Source organism: Anomaloglossus baeobatrachus, chromosome 8, assembly GCF_048569485.1.
Source record: "Anomaloglossus baeobatrachus isolate aAnoBae1 chromosome 8, aAnoBae1.hap1, whole genome shotgun sequence".
Taxonomy (NCBI): domain Eukaryota; kingdom Metazoa; phylum Chordata; class Amphibia; order Anura; family Aromobatidae; genus Anomaloglossus; species Anomaloglossus baeobatrachus.
The window spans coordinates 195,661,617-195,683,286 of record NC_134360.1 but is presented as its reverse complement, the minus strand read 5'-3'; the positions used below and the strand labels follow the sequence as shown (position 1 = coordinate 195,683,286).

At 41.8% G+C, this 21,670-nt stretch overlaps 1 protein-coding gene across 1 annotated transcript in view; it reads left to right on the top strand.

Moving 5' to 3' along the window:
- Positions 1 to 21,670, top strand: part of ABCA4 (ATP binding cassette subfamily A member 4) — a 295,790-nt gene that overhangs the window by 206,882 nt on the left and 67,238 nt on the right. The window contains exons 31-34 of the mRNA XM_075322132.1: positions 7,081 to 7,170; positions 11,364 to 11,556; positions 12,048 to 12,142; positions 17,583 to 17,615. Coding sequence (XP_075178247.1) covers positions 7,081 to 7,170; positions 11,364 to 11,556; positions 12,048 to 12,142; positions 17,583 to 17,615 — 411 coding nt within the window. The remainder of the gene's footprint in view (positions 1 to 7,080; positions 7,171 to 11,363; positions 11,557 to 12,047; positions 12,143 to 17,582; positions 17,616 to 21,670) is intronic.

Genomic DNA, 21,670 nt, shown 5'->3' with positions numbered 1-21,670 from the left:
GAAATAATTGCACAGAACCGCGCACGTCGTTGTTTCCACTCCCAACACAAAAACGGAGCACCCTGGTAGGATGAGAAGATGAGATTCTTGAAGGCGAAATAACTAGGAATAATCAGAGAACAATAAAGTGAGAAGACACATTAAAATAAACCACATTAAAAACAGATTAAAAATTCAAGATGAGTCTAGTCAGGGAATGACACAGATTAATTCACCCTAGACCCGACGTAGGCCTTGTAAGGGTTATAGAAATGGGGAAAAGCTCATTGTTTCATTTAAACCTGATGGTACAAGGGTATTTAGTGTGGAAATCCATCTAACTTCTTTTTGGGCCAGGATTCTTTTCCAGTTGCCCCCTCTTTCCGTTATGATCACTCTGTCTATTCCACTTACCTTAAGTAGAGTATCATCACACTGATGAAATTGTTTGAAATGTCTAGGTATGGTTTTCATACCCCAATCGTCTTCCATTTCTTTGGCTGCCCGGATGTCCAAGACATGTTCCCTCGTTCTACGTCGTAGTTCCCTAGTTGTCATCCCAATATAGATTTTATTGCAAGGGCACTTGGCGCTATAGATTACTCCAATCGTACCACAATTGATTTGATGTGTAATTTTGTAGGTTTTAGTGCCAGTGGCATCAGTGAACTCATCTGTGGTTGTGATATTAGTGCAAGCTACACATCTACCACAAGATCTGCAACCCCATTTCGGTCCCCTACTGTTGAAAATACCTTTAGGTTTTGCTTGTACAAAATGGCTATTCACTAGTAGGTCTGCCAAGTTTTTGGCTCGTCGATAAGTGATTGCTGGATTCTGAGGTATATGTCTAGATAATGTTGAGTCCAATAATAGGACGTTCCAGTGTTTTTTGAGAGCCTGCCACAATTCTTTGTTTCTAGAGTGATAAGTAGAGATAAATCTCACCACATCAGAGTTGTTAGATTTTCTATTATAATTATAGAGTAATTCCGTTCTACTGGCAAATTTGGCCTTTCTGTAGCCTCTCTGTATGGCTTTCTCATTGTATCCTCTCATTTGAAACCTCTCCCATAGATCTCTTGATTGTTGTTCGAAGTTTTGATCTGTTGAACATATTCTTCTTATTCGAAGAAATTGGCCTCTCGGTATGCTGTTAATGAGATTCTTTGGATGAGACGATTTGGCGTGAAGCAAGCTGTTAACTGCCGTTGGTTTTCTGTACACATCTGTCACTATGTGGCCACTTTCATCTATATTGAGTAATATATCCAAGAATTCCATGTCAGACCTGCCGGCCTTATATGTAAATCTGAGATTCAAGTCATTCCTGTTGAGATATTGCATGAATGTTGTCAAATCATAATGGGAACCCTGCCAGAGAAAAATAATATCATCGATGTAGCGCCCCCAGAACAGAACATTGTCCAAATGGGGCGCCACATCGGTATGAAATAGGTCCCTTTCCCACAGCCCCAGGAACAGGTTGGCGTACGAGGGAGCGCATGCCGCCCCCATTGCTGTTCCCTGGAGCTGTAGGAAAAAGGACCCATTAAATAAAAAGAAATTGTGAGTTAGTGCAAACTCCAGCAGGGTCAAAGTAAACTCGCAAATATCATCCGGATGACTAGACATCTCTAGAAAGAATTTTATTGCTCTGAGACCATCTGAATGTACTATGGATGAGTATAAAGCTTCTACGTCGCATACAACCATTAGAGTATTATTATCCAGTTGGATCCCATCTAGTTTCCTCAGGACATCAGATGTGTCCTTGATATATGACGGTAAGGTCTCCACGATTGGTTTCAAAATATGATCTATGTATCGGCAGATAGGTTCACATAAATTGTCTACTCCGGAGACAATCGGTCTTCCTGGGGGATTTCTGGCGTCTTTATGGATTTTTGGGACCATATAGAATGTGGCTATTTTGGCCTCATTTTTAAATAGATAGGTTAACTCCTTCGTAGTGAAGATATTCTGTTCCACTGACTTCTCTAAGATCTGTAGAAGTTGCGTTTTAAATGCTAATAGGGGATTGAAGGTGAGTCTTTTATATGTCCTATGGTCATTCAGATGTTTTGTAACTGTATTTAGGTACATATGTATCGGCCATAGCACAATGTTCCCCCCTTTGTCTGAGGGTTTGATAATTACATCCTTCATATCCCTTAGTTCTTCAATTGCCTTCCTCTCCTCTCTGGTACAGTTGTCATGGGGTATGGAACATTGTATTTTCTTTAAATCATCTGTGACTAACCGGACAAAGATATCTATATTGGAATATGTATTGGATGGGGGGAATTTGGTTGATGGTGGAATGATGTTTTTGGGCATTCTACTTACTGAAGTTGGTGTCTGCTCATCCAAGAGGTCTTGTAGAATTCTGACTGCTTCACGTTCATTGGTTGTAGAAAACACATCCGGTCCCTCATTTTTGTGAAAAATCTTTTTGAAAGTAAGTTTCCTCGCAAATAAATGCAGGTCTTTCAACGCTGTAAAATATTCAAATTTAGATGAGGGAGAAAAGGTTAGACCTCTACTCAGAATATTAATTTGAGCATCTGTCAACAATTTATCTGTGAGGTTAATTACCTTATACGAATTAAAATTCTTCCTATATGTATTCTTTCGGAATGATAGTACTTTTAGTTGTTGGTCTTGATTTTTCCCCACTCCTCTAACTGAAGCATGGTGTGAAGTACCAGAAGCTGTGCTCAATTCTGTATCCGTGGATGCAACTGAAGAGGATGATGTTGCACGTTGCATATGTTTATTTGTCTCTGTGTTTTTCCACTTATAGACCCTATCTTTCTCATAGTCTTGAAGGTCTCTGTGAAATTTTCTCATTTTGTTCTCTTTGATTTGTTTCTCCCATGATGTAAAGGATTTATCAAGATCCTCATGGAATTTCTCTTTGTCAGACTCGGAGAGTATCCTCATGAGTTCACCTTGTTTTTCATTAATCTCACCATCGATATCTTGTATAGTTTTAACATTTTTGTTAATAATGAGTTCCAGATATTTCTTGGAGCAATCATTGCTGGCTGCTTCCCACTGCGTGGTAAATTCCATGTCATCCTTGCCATATGAGGGAAAAACTTGGACTCTCAGTCCACGTGGGACCATGTCTTTTTCTACATAATTCTCTAATGTCGTTTTGTTCCACCAGGTTTTTGTCCTACGGTGGAATAGGCTGTTGAGATTTTGTTTCAATTCCCTGGTATTAGACCCATCTGAATTCACTGCCACCGTCTTCTCTCCCTTAAAAATTGATGCAGCTTGGGTAGCCCAAGTTGCCTCTTTAGTGCGTATATCCATAATGTAGATGGATTTAAACCTCTGTGAAAACACAGGAAAATATCTCAGAAAACAGAAGACCATATTCTCAGTTCCAGTAAGCTTTACCATATATAAGACCTATAAAAGAGCACTGAAACTCATATTCAAAACAATAATTTTTATTATTGATAATTATAAAATATTACAAAGGGTATCAATGGGGGGAAGGGAGGTATGAAGGAGGAAGGAGAGCAGCGTGTAATTAATCCTGATTTGTTCACCCAGTGATTGTACAAAAATTATATGTAATACAGTACATGGCTTGGAAGATGAAATTCATGACATGAGCAACAGTACAATGTATTGAATCAATTATCAGTATACATTATTTGCCTATTACATATCAAAAAGTGATTAGTGCAAAAATTTGATTAGTTCCTCATGAAGCTTGGAACAAAATACCTATGTAGCTACAATGCCTTTGTCCTCACCACCGGGAATATGGTAAGCAAAATATAAATATAAAGTGCCTAGTGCTTTCTATTAGACCTCAAATGCCTATGGGACAAAAACAGCTCATCACTGGATATTTAATCACTGTATTTCCAAAAGGGTGGGCTACGGTTAGTTGCAACTACTCATATGGATTACACAGAATTCCATGTAACTATGAAATGGAAAATTCCTCTCCACATAAGTTCACCACATAAGTTGACAGGCAAGACACTTATATATTCTGTATAATTGACCGTGCTGATGGTTGTAAATGAGGGGTACTGTTGGTGTAAACAATACATGCACATGCCCCACCAGGGGCTAAGGCATGCAGTGATGTATCCTTAAGGTATAGGACATTCAGCAAAAGACCGCTCATCCCCAAAACATCAGCATTGATCATGAAACAACATGTACAATGTCCTAGCTGTCAAAGATGTACGGACTTTTCAAAAATTCATGTCAGCCCATAGTGGGTAATCATGCCTGCCTGAACACGTATCCATATAATACACTCAATAGTAGGAATACTTAGTGGTATAGTATGTAACTTGCAGAGGGAAATTACTTACATATCAATCACTGGGGATCACTGGAAGGCTTCCCGACGCGCGTTTCGCCGTTCTTTGTCAAGGGAAACATGATTATGTAAGTGATGTGGTGCTCTTATAAAGATAAATGGTGCCGGGAGTTCCCACGTGCACGGCCGTGCAGCGTCTGTCGTCACTTCCGGCCGCGGGGCCGCGCCGTGCATGTGCGCGATCCCGCAGCGGCAAACGACGACAGATGGAATTAATCATTCAATGTGGGGAGGGGACGCCTGCGCACTGAAGTTGTAAGTGCGCGGTCCCGTCCAAGTAGGTGACGGCAGAAGAGGTAAGCCGTGCGGGGTGGGCGCATGCGCATAGGGTTTGTCTGATATACCGTCAGTATGTAGTCCTGGGGCCACAGTGTATCAACATCCTGTCAGTATGGGCAAGTATATAGCACCAAAATACTGGGCACGGCATTACCACTTATTGCATATATATAGAATTTGTTAATATGACCAAATTGGGAAACACATAAATCGTGCATTACCCCTGTAGAGTGCAATGTTAATCACACCCAATATAGTTACCCAGTAAGCCCCCCAATGGTCGCCCACTGTATGACAAGACAGTGTCAATGTATACATATATGGTTGCCATAAAATGTGAAATAGTATTCATAAAGAAAATGAAAGTGATAACTCCAATCACAATAATATAAGTGTTGAGCTGCCCATAAACAATATGGGAAATAAAGATAGTGTAAGCTAAATAGCAAAAGAAAATGTATGTGGAGTGAAATATGTCCCCATATATATATATATTCTGTATACAATTTATGTATTATTTCACTCTATACATAATCACTTCACGTAACATTCACACATAATCAATCCACGTCACATTTACACAATAGTGATATTTTCACATGACCAGTATAATCGTATCTGGCCAACTCATCTTTATGCACACTAGTATTCTATATAATTTTTGCACACTTAACGTACACATTTTCCTTTTTCACATAATTTCACTCCACATACATTTTCTTTTGCTATATTCTATATATATGCAATAAGTGGTAATGCCGTGCCCAGTATTTTGGTGCTATATACTTGCCCATACTGACAGGATGTTGATACACTGTGGCCCCAGGACTACATACTGACGGTATATCAGACAAACCCTATGCGCATGCGCCCACCCCGCACGGCTTACCTCTTCTGCCGTCACCTACTTGGACGGGACCGCGCACTTACAACTTCAGTGCGCAGGCGTCCCCTCCCCACATTGAATGATTAATTCCATCTGTCGTCGTTTGCCGCTGCGGGATCGCGCACATGCACGGCGCGGCCCCGCGGCCGGAAGTGACGACAGACGCTGCACGGCCGTGCACGTGGGAACTCCCGGCACCATTTATCTTTATAAGAGCACCACATCACTTACATAATCATGTTTCCCTTGACAAAGAACGGCGAAACGCGCGTCGGGAAGCCTTCCAGTGATCCCCAGTGATTGATATGTAAGTAATTTCCCTCTGCAAGTTACATACTATACCACTAAGTATTCCTACTATTGAGTGTATTATATGGATACGTGTTCAGGCAGGCATGATTACCCACTATGGGCTGACATGAATTTTTGAAAAGTCCGTACATCTTTGACAGCTAGGACATTGTACATGTTGTTTCATGATCAATGCTGATGTTTTGGGGATGAGCGGTCTTTTGCTGAATGTCCTATACCTTAAGGATACATCACTGCATGCCTTAGCCCCTGGTGGGGCATGTGCATGTATTGTTTACACCAACAGTACCCCTCATTTACAACCATCAGCACGGTTAATTATACAGAATATATAAGTGTCTTGCCTGTCAACTTATGTGGTGAACTTATGTGGAGAGGAATTTTCCATTTCATAGTTACATGGAATTCTGTGTAATCCATATGAGTAGTTGCAACTAACCGTAGCCCACCCTTTTGGAAATACAGTGATTAAATATCCAGTGATGAGCTGTTTTTGTCCCATAGGCATTTGAGGTCTAATAGAAAGCACTAGGCACTTTATATTTATATTTTGCTTACCATATTCCCGGTGGTGAGGACAAAGGCATTGTAGCTACATAGGTATTTTGTTCCAAGCTTCATGAGGAACTAATCAAATTTTTGCACTAATCACTTTTTGATATGTAATAGGCAAATAATGTATACTGATAATTGATTCAATACATTGTACTGTTGCCCATGTCATGAATTTCATCTTCCAATCCATGTACTGTATTACATATAATTTTTGTACAATCACTGGGTGAACAAATCAGGATTAATTACACGCTGCTCTCCTTCCTCCTTCATACCTCCCTTCCCCCCATTGATACCCTTTGTAATATTTTATAATTATCAATAATAAAAATTATTGTTTTGAATATGAGTTTCAGTGCTTACAGAGGCAGCCCACGATTCAGATCCACACTAAACTATCTGTAATAGATTATAATAGATTACCCAGGATGATGTGCTGCCGAGAACGATAGTCTTTTATGCATCACAAAAGATTGTTTCACTGGACGAAACAAGCGTATTACTTGTTTATCAGGTGATTATCAGACTGTTTAGACTGCAATATTAGATTGAAACAGCGTGCTCATTCACAATGATCATACAGTGCAAATGCTCCTTTAGTCTTATATATGTTCTTCAAAGCTTTGATATTATTATCTTCTTTTATTATAGTTTTTTTTTTTAAATTGTGTATTATTATATATTCATTGTTAATTAATTTATTTAACAGTAATGAGCATCCGGGCAGTGAGCACGTGGTGCCCATATCAAATGCATTTCTGAACAGTCCAGGCTTTGGGACTCGCTGTATGAAAGATCTGTCTCTGGGGTAAGTCATTTTAATACAGTGAATATGCTTTCTGAATGATATGTAAGGCTCAGTTCCCACGGTGCGTATGTGTTTTGGTGTTTGCATGCTGAAAAAATGCAACTTGTTAAATCTCTTGCCCATTGTGGGTTTTTTTACCCATGTTGCATTTTTTTTAAATCATAAGTCAAGTTCTATTGGAATAAATATGCATTTTATTTGCAGATTTGACTGACTTCTGGAAATTTTGCAAATCAGAAATGCATGTTACAGTATTGTTTCCACTGTAAATCAGCAGTAAAAGCGCATATAATCCACAAAGGACATTATTAGTAAAGCTTTATGAAAACTAAGTTAGTGAGCAAATTGGAAGTTTCCAAAACAAACTAGTTTTGTTTGAAACTTAACCTACCAAATAGTAACAAAAGCCACAGCTGAAAAAAACCTGATAAACATGCATGTTAAAAAAAAGTAATTAAAAAACGTATGTAACTTAAATTAGCTAGTGGGTACAGAAATGTTGCAGCGTCTAAAATGGACCAAATCTGCCTTGATGGAACTGAATCTAACCTAAGGCCACTCTCACACTGCGTTCCTATCCCTGTTCAGTGGTCCCGTCGGGGCTTCCGTCCGAACTCACCGCAAAACGGGTTTCAGACGGGACGGTTGACTATAATGGTGCAGACGGAGTCACCATGTGCTATGTCGTACACCATGTTCAGGAGTTCCACTCCGGGCTTTGGCATAAAAACACTGAAGGAAAAATACTGACTTGTGAATGAGGCCTTTAGACTATCTATAAGGTGATATAAAAGGTCAAACGAGGGGGCTTCAGTACACCCACTGTGTGTCCATAAACTGGATGCCCCATCACACCCTCTTAATTTGCGTCTTTGAATAGCCCTATCTTGTGATTGACAGCACTAATTTCTAGAGTGAGCACTACCCCATGTGCGCATGCGCAATGATACTGGCTGTGCCGGCCGCGTGCGCATACAGTGGCTGGGCATGTTCTTCTACCTGTCTGTCTGCAATCTCCAATCAATACATTTCTGGGTGTAGGAGCGTCAGCAGAGAGGAGCTATGGGTGCCTTAGTCCCTTTATTTGCATATGAATTAAAACTTATTTTCCCAAGCACTGAACCAGTATCAGTTACAGGACTAGTATCATTTTTTTTCATACTGGTCAAAACCCCCTGTATCACTTTATAATTAGTCTAAAAGGATTTTTATGACAGACTTTTTTTATTATACGTTTCTGTCCAATAAGTTCCTTATTGACTTTTCTTTTATGCAGTTCATATGTACACTGTGTGCAGAATTATTAGGCAAATGAGTATTTTGATCACATGATACTTTTTATACATGTTTTCCTACTCCAAGTTGTATAGACTGAGAGCCAACTACCAATTAAGTAAATCAGGTGATGTGCATCTCTGTAATGAGGAGGGGTGTGGTGTATGACATCAACACCCTATATAAGGTGTGCTTAATTAGACAACTTCCTTTCCTTTGGCAAAATGGGTCAGAAGAGAGATTTGATGGGCTGTGAAAAGTCCAAAATTGTGAGATGCCTTGCAGAGGGATGCAGCAGTCTTGAAATTGGGAAACTTTTAAAACGTGATCACCGAACAATCAAGTGCCTCGCCCACTCCAGGGCCTTAGGTGACTCGGTGTCGGGCCGGACTAGTCCGGGGTAGTCAGCGGTGGCGGGGCCCGATTCCGGGACCCTGATGGAGTCAGTTAATGTGGCGGTATTGGGGTGATGATAGTGTTAAAGTTTATATAAGATTCGTGACGCCACCTGTGGTAATTTGCAGCTATGGAGCCGCAGCTGCTGGAAGGGATCTCCAGGGCTGATGTTATGACAGCTAAGGTGTTTCTAGCTCTCCACAGGTAGAGCGGGTACTTCGGGGCAACCTTTGGTAAAGTCTATTGTGTTGTAGATGCAGTGCAGGATAAAGCAGACGAACAGGGCTTGCAGTTTAGATGTTTTACTCACTGTTCAGTTCAATTCGGCCGCGGACTGGTTGCCCACGGAGTGCCAGGATCCGCTGTCAGGGGCTGCCGTCGATCTCGGGTAGTTCAGAGGTCAATACCGGTGCACCCCTCCTGTGTCTCTTTCCTGACTGACTTCTTAGCCTTGACTCTATTAGCTGAACTGGTCTCGGCCTCCACCACAGGGTCTGAACAAAGGGGGCTAACCACAGTTGTATCTTGCCCTCTTCACAGGGGGTCTGTGGCAGGATGTGGCCCTGGGCGCTTGCAACCACCCCAGGCCTTCGCTGTTACTTTTTGAGGAATTGTCTTTCTTCCCTCTGTCTGGGGACCATCCCCAAATACAGCCAGATCCCTCCACCCGATCTTCCAGTGGAACAGGCCACGAGCCAATATGCTTTTCCGTGGCCCTGGAATGCTTTCTTTCTTTCTTTAGGTGTCACCTGGGCCTAACTAGAACCCAGGATCTCCACTGGGAACTTCCTTAGACTTCTCTCCTTCACTCTCCTGAGGTAACTACCTCCCTCTCCTCCTCCCTCTCACAGACTCTCAGCACTTGAACTTCCTGGTTCCCTTATCTACTCACACTTTCTGACTCCTCCCACACACCCACTGACTAGGCCCCACCCACACTATTGGGAACAGAAATGGGACTTATGGCCCCATGAATACATCTATGGGGTTGCTGCAACTATCCCTGACCCAGTGTATGCCTACCAATTGGTGTGTGCAAGTTTAGTCTGTGGACCGGCATATGACCTCATTCTTACCCAGGATGGGACATCACACCTCTGGATGAGGTGCAATATCTCTGTGGCGACGGAAGCCTCAGGGGCGCCACACTAGCGTTTCATTCATGGCAAATAGCCAACAGGGTCGCAAGAAGCGTGTTGGGCAAAAAAGGCGCAAAATAACTGCCCATGAATTGAGGAAAATCAAGCGTGAAGCTGCCAAGATGCCATTTGCCACCAGTTTGGCCATATTTCAGAGCTGCAACGTTACTGAGTATCAAAAAGCACAAGGTGTGCCATACTTGGGGACATGGCAAAAGTAAGGAAGGCTGAAAAACGACCACCTTTGTACAAGAAATATAAGCTAAAACATCAAGACTGGGCCAAGAAATATCTTAAGACTGATTTTTCAAAGGTTTTATGGACTGATGAAATGAGAGTGACTCTTGATAGGCCAGAGGCTGGATCAGTAAAGGGCAGAGAGCTCCACTCCAACTCAGACGCCAGCAAGGTGGAGGTGGGGCACTGGTATGGGCTGGTATCATCAAAGATGAACTTGTGGGACCTTTTTGGGTTGAGGATGGAGTGAAGCTCAACTCCCAGACCTACTGCCAGTTTCTGGAAGACAACTTCTTCAAGCAGTGGTACAGGAAGAAGTCGGTATCGTTCAAGAAAAACATGATTTTCATGCAGGACAATGCTCCATCACATGCATCCAACTACTTCACAGCATGGCTGGCCAGTAAAGGTCTAAAAGATGAAAAAATAATGACATGGCCCCCCTGGTTCACCTGATCGGAACCCCATAGAGAACCTGTGGTCCCTCATAAACTGTAAGATCTACAGGGAGGGAAAACAGTACACCTCTCGAAACAGTGTCTGGGGGGCTGTGGTGGTTGCTGCACGCAATGTTGATCGCAAACAGATCAAGCAACTGACAGAATCTATGGATAGTAGGCTGTTGAGTGTCATCATAAAGAAAGGTGGCTATATTGGTCACTAATTTTTGGGGTTTTGTTTTTGCATGTCAGAAATGTTTATTTCTAAATTTTGTGCAGTTATATTGGTTTACCTGGTGAAATAAACAAGTGATATGGGAATATATTTGGGTTTTATTAAGTTGCCTAATAATTCTGCACAGTAATAGTTACCTGCAAAAAAAGATATCCTCCTAAGATAGCCAAATCTAAAAAAAAAAACCAGTCCAACTTCCAAAAATATTAAGCTTTGATATGTATGAGTCTTTTAGGTTGATTGAGAACATAGTTGTTGATCAATACTAAAAAAAATCCTGTAAAATACAACTTGCCTAATAATTCTGCACATGGTGTATATGCAAAATGTCAATTTGAGTTGACAATCAATCTTTTGTATGTAAAAAGAGAAAAGAAAGAATTATGTGATAGAAGATAGCAATTCTCATAAGCAATGATACTTATATATATCACTCATGTCATTGTTATTTTTATTTCATAGAAAAAAATTCCCCTGTACAAACACCTCAAACGAGTGGACCATCCCTACCGTGTCTCCAAGTGTAACCAATATACTTTTAGCTCATGAATGGACTCCTAATAATCCATCCCCATCATGTACATGTAGTACAAGAAATAAGCTGATAATGCTGCCAGAATGTCCCGAGGGGGCTGGAGGGCGACCGCCGCCGCAGGTAGAGATCACAACCTTTTCCTTCCCGCACCTGTATATGTTTTATTAGTTGTGATTAGTGATTAGTGATGAGGGAGCACTATCATGCTCGGGTGCTCGGCACTCCTAACGAGCAGTTGGACGCTCAGATGGGTTCAACTCGTGTACCGAGTATAATGGAAATCAATAGGAAACTCAGCATTTTACCGTATGACCGTCCAGAAAAATGCTCAAATTCCCTATTGACTTCCATTATAGTAGGACAATCAGTTGTGCCCACCCGAGCATCTGACTGCTCATTACTAATACCGTGCACCCGAGCATGGTAAAGCCCGCTCATCACTAGTTACGAGTACCGAGCACCCGAGCATGGTAGTGCCCGCTCATCACTAGTTATGATTTATTACATTCTGGTTTATTAGAGTTAAGCAATAATAATAACTCATGGTAATAAAAGACAACTTTATGAATAAGAACTTATTGAATTTTTATTGCTTTTTGCTATCTTCTCAGAGGATCCAGACAAGTTTCGAGATTCTCCAGGACCTCACAGAACGAAATATTTCAGATTATCTCCTCAAAACATACCCCACTCTGATAAGAAGCAGGTGCCGTAGACATCACATTGATGGATAAATATGTTTGACTCTGGTGAAGATGTGTAGTAAATTATCCGGTTACCTGTCTAATGCACATAATCCAGTCCTGCTCAGGTCGTCGGCTCATTCCTTTTTGTAGTAAGAAGTTGCGCCATGAGTGTAGAAAGTTAATTATTTACAATTCTGCTCAAGGTGCTTCATTTAGTTATCAGGAGTAAGAAGATTATTAGGAAATGTGTATTGGTCAGTGATTACATCAGGGAGATTATCTAGTACGGTATGTTCACACCGAAATATTCCTGGGTAGAGGTGACCCTGGAGATAATGTTTATAGTCTTCTGGATTATGACACTAATATTTCAGAAAGCTTGAAAGAAAAATAAAAATTGATATATTTCCATATTTATTAACAATGGTTTTAAGAAGTGGTATATGGTATAGTCATTGTAATATATCCAGTGAAAAACTGAAAAGTCCCCCAGTTCCCCCAACTGGAATTTGTATATATATATATGTGTGTGTGTGTGTGTGTGTGTGTGTGTATATATATATATATATATATATATATATATACCGTATGTGTGTATATATATGTATGTATGTGTATATATATATATATATATATATATATATATATATATACGCAAGAAAAGAATAGCTTTGCCAGTAAAAGATTAAAGCTGGGGAATAACCTAGCCAGAGCCCAGACCTGAATCCAATTAAAAATCTGTTGGTTAACCTAAAGAGGGCGCTGTACAGAGGAGATGCCCTCGCATTACTACAGGTGGGGAGCTACTGCAAGGAAGAGTGGGCAAAGTTTGCCAATTCTAGATGTGCCATGCTGATAGACACCAACTCAAAAAGACTGAATTCTGTCGTACTTTCAAAGTTTACTTCGAATTATTTTAGGGGTGTGCATATTTATACAGCCACATTATTTTTAGTTCTTTATTTGTTTTTCTAACCTGAAAATATTTCTCTCTGTTTCTCAATGGATTTATAGAGATTATGGGTGACATTAAAGGTGGAAAAAATTCTGAAATCATTCTAATTGTATTTTTTTATAGGACCAAAACCTGGCATTTTGGCTGGGGCTATGTAGTCTTTTTATATCCACTGCATACAAATTCACAGGACAGCATTGCATGGCTTATTAGTCTTTGTCACGGGGGCCTTCTCCCATATCACACAATCAACATAGCGAGAGATGAGTGAACAATCCAAAGAATATTTATTCCATGCAATCCAGAATGTCCATAAAATAATCCACCACACAGAGGGTAAAGTAGTCCAGTAATGGGATAAATGTCCTGTGATCAGTCAAAATCCTCCAGCAGTCCTTTTCCAGGGAAATTGGGGTTTCTCAACGGCTCTCTGAGAATCAATCTTCCTGCTTGTAAGCAGATAGATTAAGTGGATCCCAGGCCCCCCTCCCCCAGACTTAGGGACAAAAGCCTAGCAGGGGGTGATTACCTGCAAACAGGACAATAAATACAGACAAGGAATAGACACAATGGACAGAGCACCATGTCTAAAATACGAACCTACACAAAATTATACACCACCCCCCATATTCCACTATCACAGTCTCTCTATATCAACTTGGCGCTCTTCACTAGAAGACATTTGACAACTTAGACCCTTAATACAGAAATTGGAATGCCCTGCATAGATTGGGTCTGCCGCCAGTGCACTTCTGGGGGCAGCAGGTGCTGAAATAAAATTTTATTTCAGACGTCATGCTGTCATTAAAATGCTACTTATAGATATGGTTTTGGCAATCAAGTTCTTCCATCTTTGCTGTCCCCAGTCCTTCCCGGTCAAAACCGGTGACTGCTTCACTTTAAGCAGATCTATTCATCAGACCAAGGATCTTTAATAAAGAAAGTTAAAAAAGGATACAAGTATCCTAAATCTGTAATGTAACTGCTAGAAGATATAGAACTGATAAAAATAGAAAGCACTTTATCCAATAATACAGTTTTGACACCATACAAAACGTCTTCCCAATCCACTAATTTCTGTGATATCTGTTGACCATTTATTGTGTACAGGGGCTTACCAAATCTGATATTAGAATAGAGAAGTATTGGGCATGCTGAAGTTTCAACACTTGGTCCTTTTGATGTCCAAGGAGAAAGGCCACTGTCAGACATATTTGGGAACATGAGAAGTAGCTGTCTGCTGACTGCTAACTATGGCATATGGGCACCTTTACTTTAAAGAGTAAAGTCCACAATTTCTTAAAGGGAATCCATTAGTAGGATCAACCCTAAGGGCATGCCGGTCATGGAAAGTTGAATATAATGATACCGTGATATCTGTGATACAATACTTTATTCCAGAATGATCCAAATATTTCTTAATATGTAAATTGGCTGTTAAGATCTATAGGCCGGACATACAGTACAGGCCAAAAGTTTGGACATACCTTCTCATTCAAAGAGTTTACTTTATTTTCATGACTCTGAAAATTGTAGATTCACATTGAAGGCATCAAAACTATGAATTAACACATGGGGAATGGAATACTTAACAAAAAAGTGTGAAACAACTGAAAATGTGTCTTATATTCTAGATTCTTCAAAGTAGCCACCTTTTGCTTTGATTACTGCTTTGCACACTCTTGGCATTCTCTTGATGAGCTTCAAGAGGCAGTCACTGGAAATGGTTTTCACTTCACAGGTGTGCCCTGTCAGGTTTAATAAGTGGGATTTCTTGTCTTATAAATGGGGATGGGACCATCAGTTGTGTTGTGCAGAAGTCTGGTGGATACACAGCTGATAGTCCTACTGAATAGACTGTTAGAATTTGTATTATGGCAAGAAAAAAGCAGCTAAGTAAAGAAAAACGAGTGGCCATCATTACTTTAAGAAATGACGGTCAGTCAGTCTGAAAAATTGGGAAAACTTTGAAAGTGTCCCCAAGTGCAGTGGCAAAAACCATCAAACGCTACAAAGAAACTGGCTCACATGAGAACCACCCCAGGAAAGGAAGACCAAGAGTCACCACTGCTGCGGAGGATAAGTTTATCCGAGTCACCAGCCTCAGAAATCGCAGCTTAACAGCAGCTCAGATTAGAGACCAGGTCGATGCCACACAGAGTTCTAGAAGCAGACACATCTCTAGAACAACTGTTAAGAGGAGACTTTGTGCAGCAGGCCTTCATGGTAAAATAGCTGCTATGAAACGACTGCTAAGGACAGGCAACAAGCAGAAGAGACTTGTTTGGGCTAAAGAAGACAAGGAATGGACATTAGACCAGTGGAAATCTGTGCTTTGGTCTGATGAGTCCAAATTTGAGATCTTTGGATCCAACCACCGTGTCTTTGTGCGATGCAGAAAAGGTGAACGGATGGACTCTACATGCCTGGTTCCCACCGTGAAGCATGGAGGAGGAGGTGTTACGGTGTGCGGGTGATTTGCTGGTAACACTTTTGGGAATTTATTCAAAATTGAAGGCAAACTGAACCAGCATGGCTACCGCGGCATGCTATTCCATCCGGTTTGCGTTTAGTTGGACCTTCATTTATTTTTCAACAGGACAATGGACCCCCAAACACACACCTTCAGGCTGTGTAAGGGCTATTTGACTAAGAAGGAGAGTGATGGGATGCTACGCCAGATGACCTGACCTCCACAGTCACCAGACCTGAACTCAATCGTGATGGTTTGGGGTGAGCTGGACCGCAGAGTGAAAGCAAAAGGGCCAACAAGTACTAAGCATCTCTGGGAACTTCTTCAAGACTGTTGGAAAAACATTTCCAGTGACTACCTCTTGAAGCTCATCAAGAGAATGCCAAGAGTGTGCAAAGCAGTAATCAAAGCAAAAGGTGGCTACTTTGAAGAACCTAGAATATAAGACATATTTTCAGTTGATTCACACTTTTTTGTTAAGTATTTCATTCCATATGTGTTAATTCATAGTTTTGATGCCTTCAATGTGAATCTACAATTTTCAGAGTCATGAAAATAAAGAAAACTCTTTGAATGAGATGGTGTGTCCAACCTTTTGGTCTTTACTGTAGATCTGAGACTCTGTCTCCAGAGATTATTATCAATGAAAGGGGAAGCTAGCAGTGTGAGACATGTAATGACTGACAGTCTGCTCTCCTGATTTATATGGGGAGATAAGGTATGCACACCAGTGACTATGTAAGGGGAATACATGAAATAGCAGAAACTGCTGTGTGAATACTGACTTGAAAAATCCAATAGCTATATGTAAGAGTGAAAATGTGAAAAATGGAATCTGCATTACTGCCATGAACATATGAATCAAGAGAAATTTAGCTACTGAATTGATCAATGCATTAGAGCCCCAACACTACGCCAAAGTATTTCTCTACGTTGGGGTCCCTAGCTTGTGTGTGTCCTCTCATGCAGTTAAAAAACTTACCGTGTATGGGAAGCTGAGACCCAGGCTATTTATGCGTATGATATGGATTGGCAATAGGTGTGGTTGGGGAGGGTTCACAAACGAAAAACTACTAACAAATAAGGAATAACGTTTGGAACACCATTCTAAGTCTGAACTGGGTGTTTTTAGGTTTTTGCACCCAGTTCAGACTTAGAATGGTGTTCCAAACGTTATTCCTTATTTCTCCTGATTTATATGTCTCACACTGGAAATGCCTCCTTTCGTTTACAATAAACCCTGGAGGCAGATTTTCAGGGAGATCTACTGTTTGTCCGGCCAATAGATCTTAACAACTAATTTACATATAAGAAAAACATGCCTTTCTTTAAAATAAGATCACAGGTATCAAGTTTTCATTTTATTCAACTTTCTATTATTTTCATGTACATATAGATAGATGGCTTAGGAGGGATAATCTTACTGACAAATTCCCCTTAAAGCCCAGTGGAAAAAGGATGTCGACACTCAGGGCTGAAACTCCCCTAGCCAATCTAACCTCGTCTGCCTCTCTGTTCTGTATATATTTGGCAGTATTTGGGGTTGTCCACCTTTTAGAGGACGTTTTTATGTTTTAAACCAGTTAGTGCTTAGGAAATTCTATGGAAAGTGGACTGGAGTGGAGGGAGGAGTTAGAGGCAGACCGACAATCTGCTGCAAATTCTCCAAAGAACATTATGAGCACAAACTATCATCCCATCATTTCCTATCTAAGTAACGGGAAAATCGATATTCACTGAAGACAGATTTCACCTGTTGAGAATTTTGAGAATGAGTAATTCATCCTGGTGGAGAATGAAGTGGATGTCTCTATTAGGATATATTACAAACTTTCTTATTTTCACTCCTACTATTGAATGCTGGGGGGAAAAAATAAAATGACATACTCTATATAAAATATATATATAAGGTCGGAAATGTCCTGTAGTTGGGCATTGCATGTGATTTTATTTTTATCAATCTAAAAAATTCATTTTATTAAGTCGTTAACAGAATTTACATTTATTTTCTGGTGTTTTTTATCGCTTTTAGTATGAAGAGCAAATATTGGGTCAATGAACAAAGGTGAGTGTAATACTGTATGTATTATAAACCCTTTATAAATCCAAATGCCCCATTTCTAGACCTCTGTAGGAACACTGCATCATGTTTTTTTATAATTTTGTAAGTTGTGTAAGGCTGCTTTCACATTTGTGCTGTTTTCCATCAGTCACAATCAGTTTTGTGGCTGATGTGGCTGATGCGTTGCAGATTGTGGTACAACTGATGGGACAGATCCTCACCGCATACACCGGCACTACCGCCCCCATCATAACCGCATACACCGGCACTACCGCCCTCCTCATCAGCGCGTACACCGTCACTACCGCTCCCATCATCACCGCACACACAGCCACTACCGCTCACATCATCACCACGTACACCGGCATTACTGCCCCCATCATCACCGCGTACACCGGCACTACCGCCCCCATCATCACCACACACACACAGTCCCTACTATCCCCATCATCACCACACACAACGGTGCTACCACCCCCATCATCACCGCACACACCGGTACTACCTCCCCCATCATCACCGCACACACCGGTACTACCTCCCCCATCATTCCTGCACACACATAGGCACTACCACCCCCATGATCTCCGCACATACACAGGCACTACCGCCCCGAAATCACCACACACACACACACAGGCATTTCCACTTCTGAGCATGCTCTGTTGCTAAAAACAGATCTGTCGCTCCAAAAAAGTTACATTCTACGTTCTTTCCTGCCGACGGTCAGTCATTCCACGACTGAATCGTCAGCCGGCGGATGCAACGCAATGCCATCAGTTGCAATGCGTTGTCAATACAAGTCTATGGGAAACAGTGCAATCCATTAACAGATTGCGCTGTTTTCCAAAGCGGCGGATTGTGACTGAAGGGAAAGAATACAAATGTGAAAGCACCCTTAGATTATTATTATTATTATTGTTATTATTATTATTTATCATTATAGCGCCATCTATTCCATGGCACTTTACATGTGAAAGGGGTGTACATAATAGGGACAAGTACAATAATCATAAACAATACAAGGCACAGACTGGTACAGGAGGAGCGAGGTCCCTGCTCGCAAGGGCTCACATTCTACAAGGGATAGGTGAGGATACAGTAGGTGAGGGTAGAACTGGTTGTGCGGCGTTATATCAGACTGAGTGTTACGGCAGGTTGTAGGCTTATCGGAAGAGGTGGGTCTTCAGGTTCCTTTTGAAGCTTGTCAAGGTAGGCGAGAGTCTGATGTGTTGTGGCAGAGCATTCTAGAGTATGGGGGAGGCACGGGAGAAATCTTGGATGCGATGGTGGGAAGAGGAGATGAGAGGGGAGTAGAGAAGGAGATCTTGTGAGGATCTGAAGTTGCGTGCAGGTAAGTTCTGGGAGACTAGGTCAGAGATGTAGGGAGGAGACAGGTTGTGGATGGCTTTGTAGGTCATGGTTAGTGTTTTGAACTGGAGTTGTTGGGCAATGGGAAGCCAGTGGATTGGCAGAGAGGAGAGGTCGGGGAGTAGCAGGGGCACAGGTGGATTAGCTGGGCAGCATAGTTTAGAATAGATTGTAAGGGTGCGAGACTGTTAGAAGGGAGGCCACAGAGCAGGAGGTTGCAATAATCCAGGCGGGAGATAATAAGGGCATGTACTAGGGTTTTTGCAGTTTCTTGGGAAAGGAATGTACAGATCCGGGAAATATTTTTGAGTTGGAGGTGGCAGGAGGTGAAGAGGGCTTGAATGTGTGGCTTGAAAGAGAGATCAGAGTCTCCCAGGAAGCGATCACGTGGCACTGGGCAAAGTGAGCAGCCATTGACATTGATGGATATGTCAGGTTGGGGGGGTTGAGTGAGGAGGAGGAAAGACAATAAATTCTGTTTTGTCCCTGTTCAGTTTTAGGAATCGAGCAAAGATATACAGTTAGGTCCAGAAATATTTGGACAGTGACACAATTTTCGCGAGTTGGGCTCTGCATGCCACCACATTGGATTTGAAATGAAACCTCTACAACAGAATTCAAGTGCAGATTGTAACGTTTAATTTGAAGGTTTGAACAAAAATAGATAGAAATTGTAGGAATTGTACACATTTCTTTACAAACACTCCACATTTTAGGAGGTCAAAAGTAATTGGACAAATAAACCAAACCCAAACAAAATATTTTTTTTTCAATATTTTGTTGCGAATCCTTTGGAGGCAATCACTGCCTTAAGTCTGGAACCCATGGACATCACCAAACGCTGGGTTTCCTCCTTTTTAATGCTTTGCCAGACCTTTACAGCCGCAGCCTTGAGGTATTGCTTGTTTGTGGGTCTTTCCGTCTTAAGTCTGGATTTGAGCAAGTGAAATGCATGCTCAATTGGGTTAAGATCTGGTGATTGACTTGGCCATTGCAGAATGTTCCACTTTTTTGCACTCATGAACTCCTGGGTAGGTTTGGCTGTATGCTTGGGGTCATTGTCCATCTGTACTATGAAGCGCCGTCCGATCAACTTTGCGGCATTTGGCTGAATCTGGGCTGAAAATATATCCCGGTACACTTCAGAATTCATCCGTCTACTCTTGTCTGCTGTTATGTCATCAATAAACACAAGTGACCCAGTGCCATTGAAAGCCATGCATGCCCATGCCATCACGTTGCCTTCACCATGTTTTACAGAGGATGTGGTGTGCCTTGGATCATGTGCCGTTCCCTTTCTTCTCCAAACTTTTTTCTTCCCATCATTCTGGTACAGGTTGATCTTTGTCTCATCTGTCCATAGAATACTTTTCCAGAACTGAGATGGCTTCATGAGGTGTTTTTCAGCAAATTTAACTCTGGCCTGTCTATTTTTGGAATTGATGAATGGTTTGCATCTAGATGTGAACCCTTTGTATTTACTTTCATGGAGTCTTCTCTTTACTGTTGACTTAGAGACAGATACACCTACTTCACTGAGAGTGTTCTGGACTTCAGTTGATGTTGTGAACGGGTTCTTCTTCACCAAAGAAAGTATGCGGCGATCATCCACCACTGTTGTCATCCGTGGACGCCCAGGCCTTTTTGAGTTCCCAAGCTCACCAGTCAATTCCTTTTTTCTCAGAATGTACCCGACTGTTGATTTTGCTACTCCAAGCATGTCTGCTATCTCTCTGATGGATTTTTTCTTTTTTTTCAGCCTCAGCATGTTCTGCTTCACCTCAATTGAGAGTTCCTTAGACCGCATGTTGTCTGGTCACAGCAACAGCTTCCAAATGCAAAACCACACACCTGTAATCAACCCCAGACCTTTTAACTACTTCATTGATTACAGGTTAACGAGGGAGACGCCTTCAGAGTTAATTGCAGCCCTTAGAGTCCCTTGTCCAATTACTTTTGGTCCCTTGAAAAAGAGGAGGCTATGCATTACAGAGCTATGATTCCTAAACCCTTTCTCCGATTTGGATGTGAAAACTCTCATATTGCAGCTGGGAGTGTGCACTTTCAGCCCATATTATATATATAATTGTATTTCTGAACATGTTTTTGTAAACAGCTAAAATAACAAAACTTGTGTCACTGTCCAAATATTTCTGAACCTAACTGTACATTGATTTCCTGTAAAGTGTGATAATATTGTCGCGGACGGGTGCCGCGCCACGGCAGAGGGGCTGCTCGGGGGTGCTCGGGTCCGGGATCGTGTCTGGGGCTCGAGTGGTGACTGGACCTGGGACTCGTGCAACCGCCCGTCCTCACAACAGTGAAAAGGGGGGTATTTACAAGGGAGATAGTTTTTGTCTGTGACGCCACCCGAGGGTTGCGGTGATGGGATGGTGGCACTGCCACTGCCTCTTTTGCAAGCGCCCGGGACCGTAGGTGCTGGGCGGCAAGGTGGTAGCCCCTCCACGGGTAGGGTAGGTGTAGTCCCGGGGCCCAAGTGTAGGTGGGGAGCAGTGCTGGGGCGCCGTCGGCAGGTTGGACCAGATGACACCGGTGTACTCACGATTAGGAATAATCCACACAGAGTCTGTACTGTAAACCAAGGCCAGATGCCGGTTACCATTGGAGAGGTGTGCTGGTCCCGCACACGGGTTAGCAAAGTAGGGACCCTTCCTCCTGTACTTGTG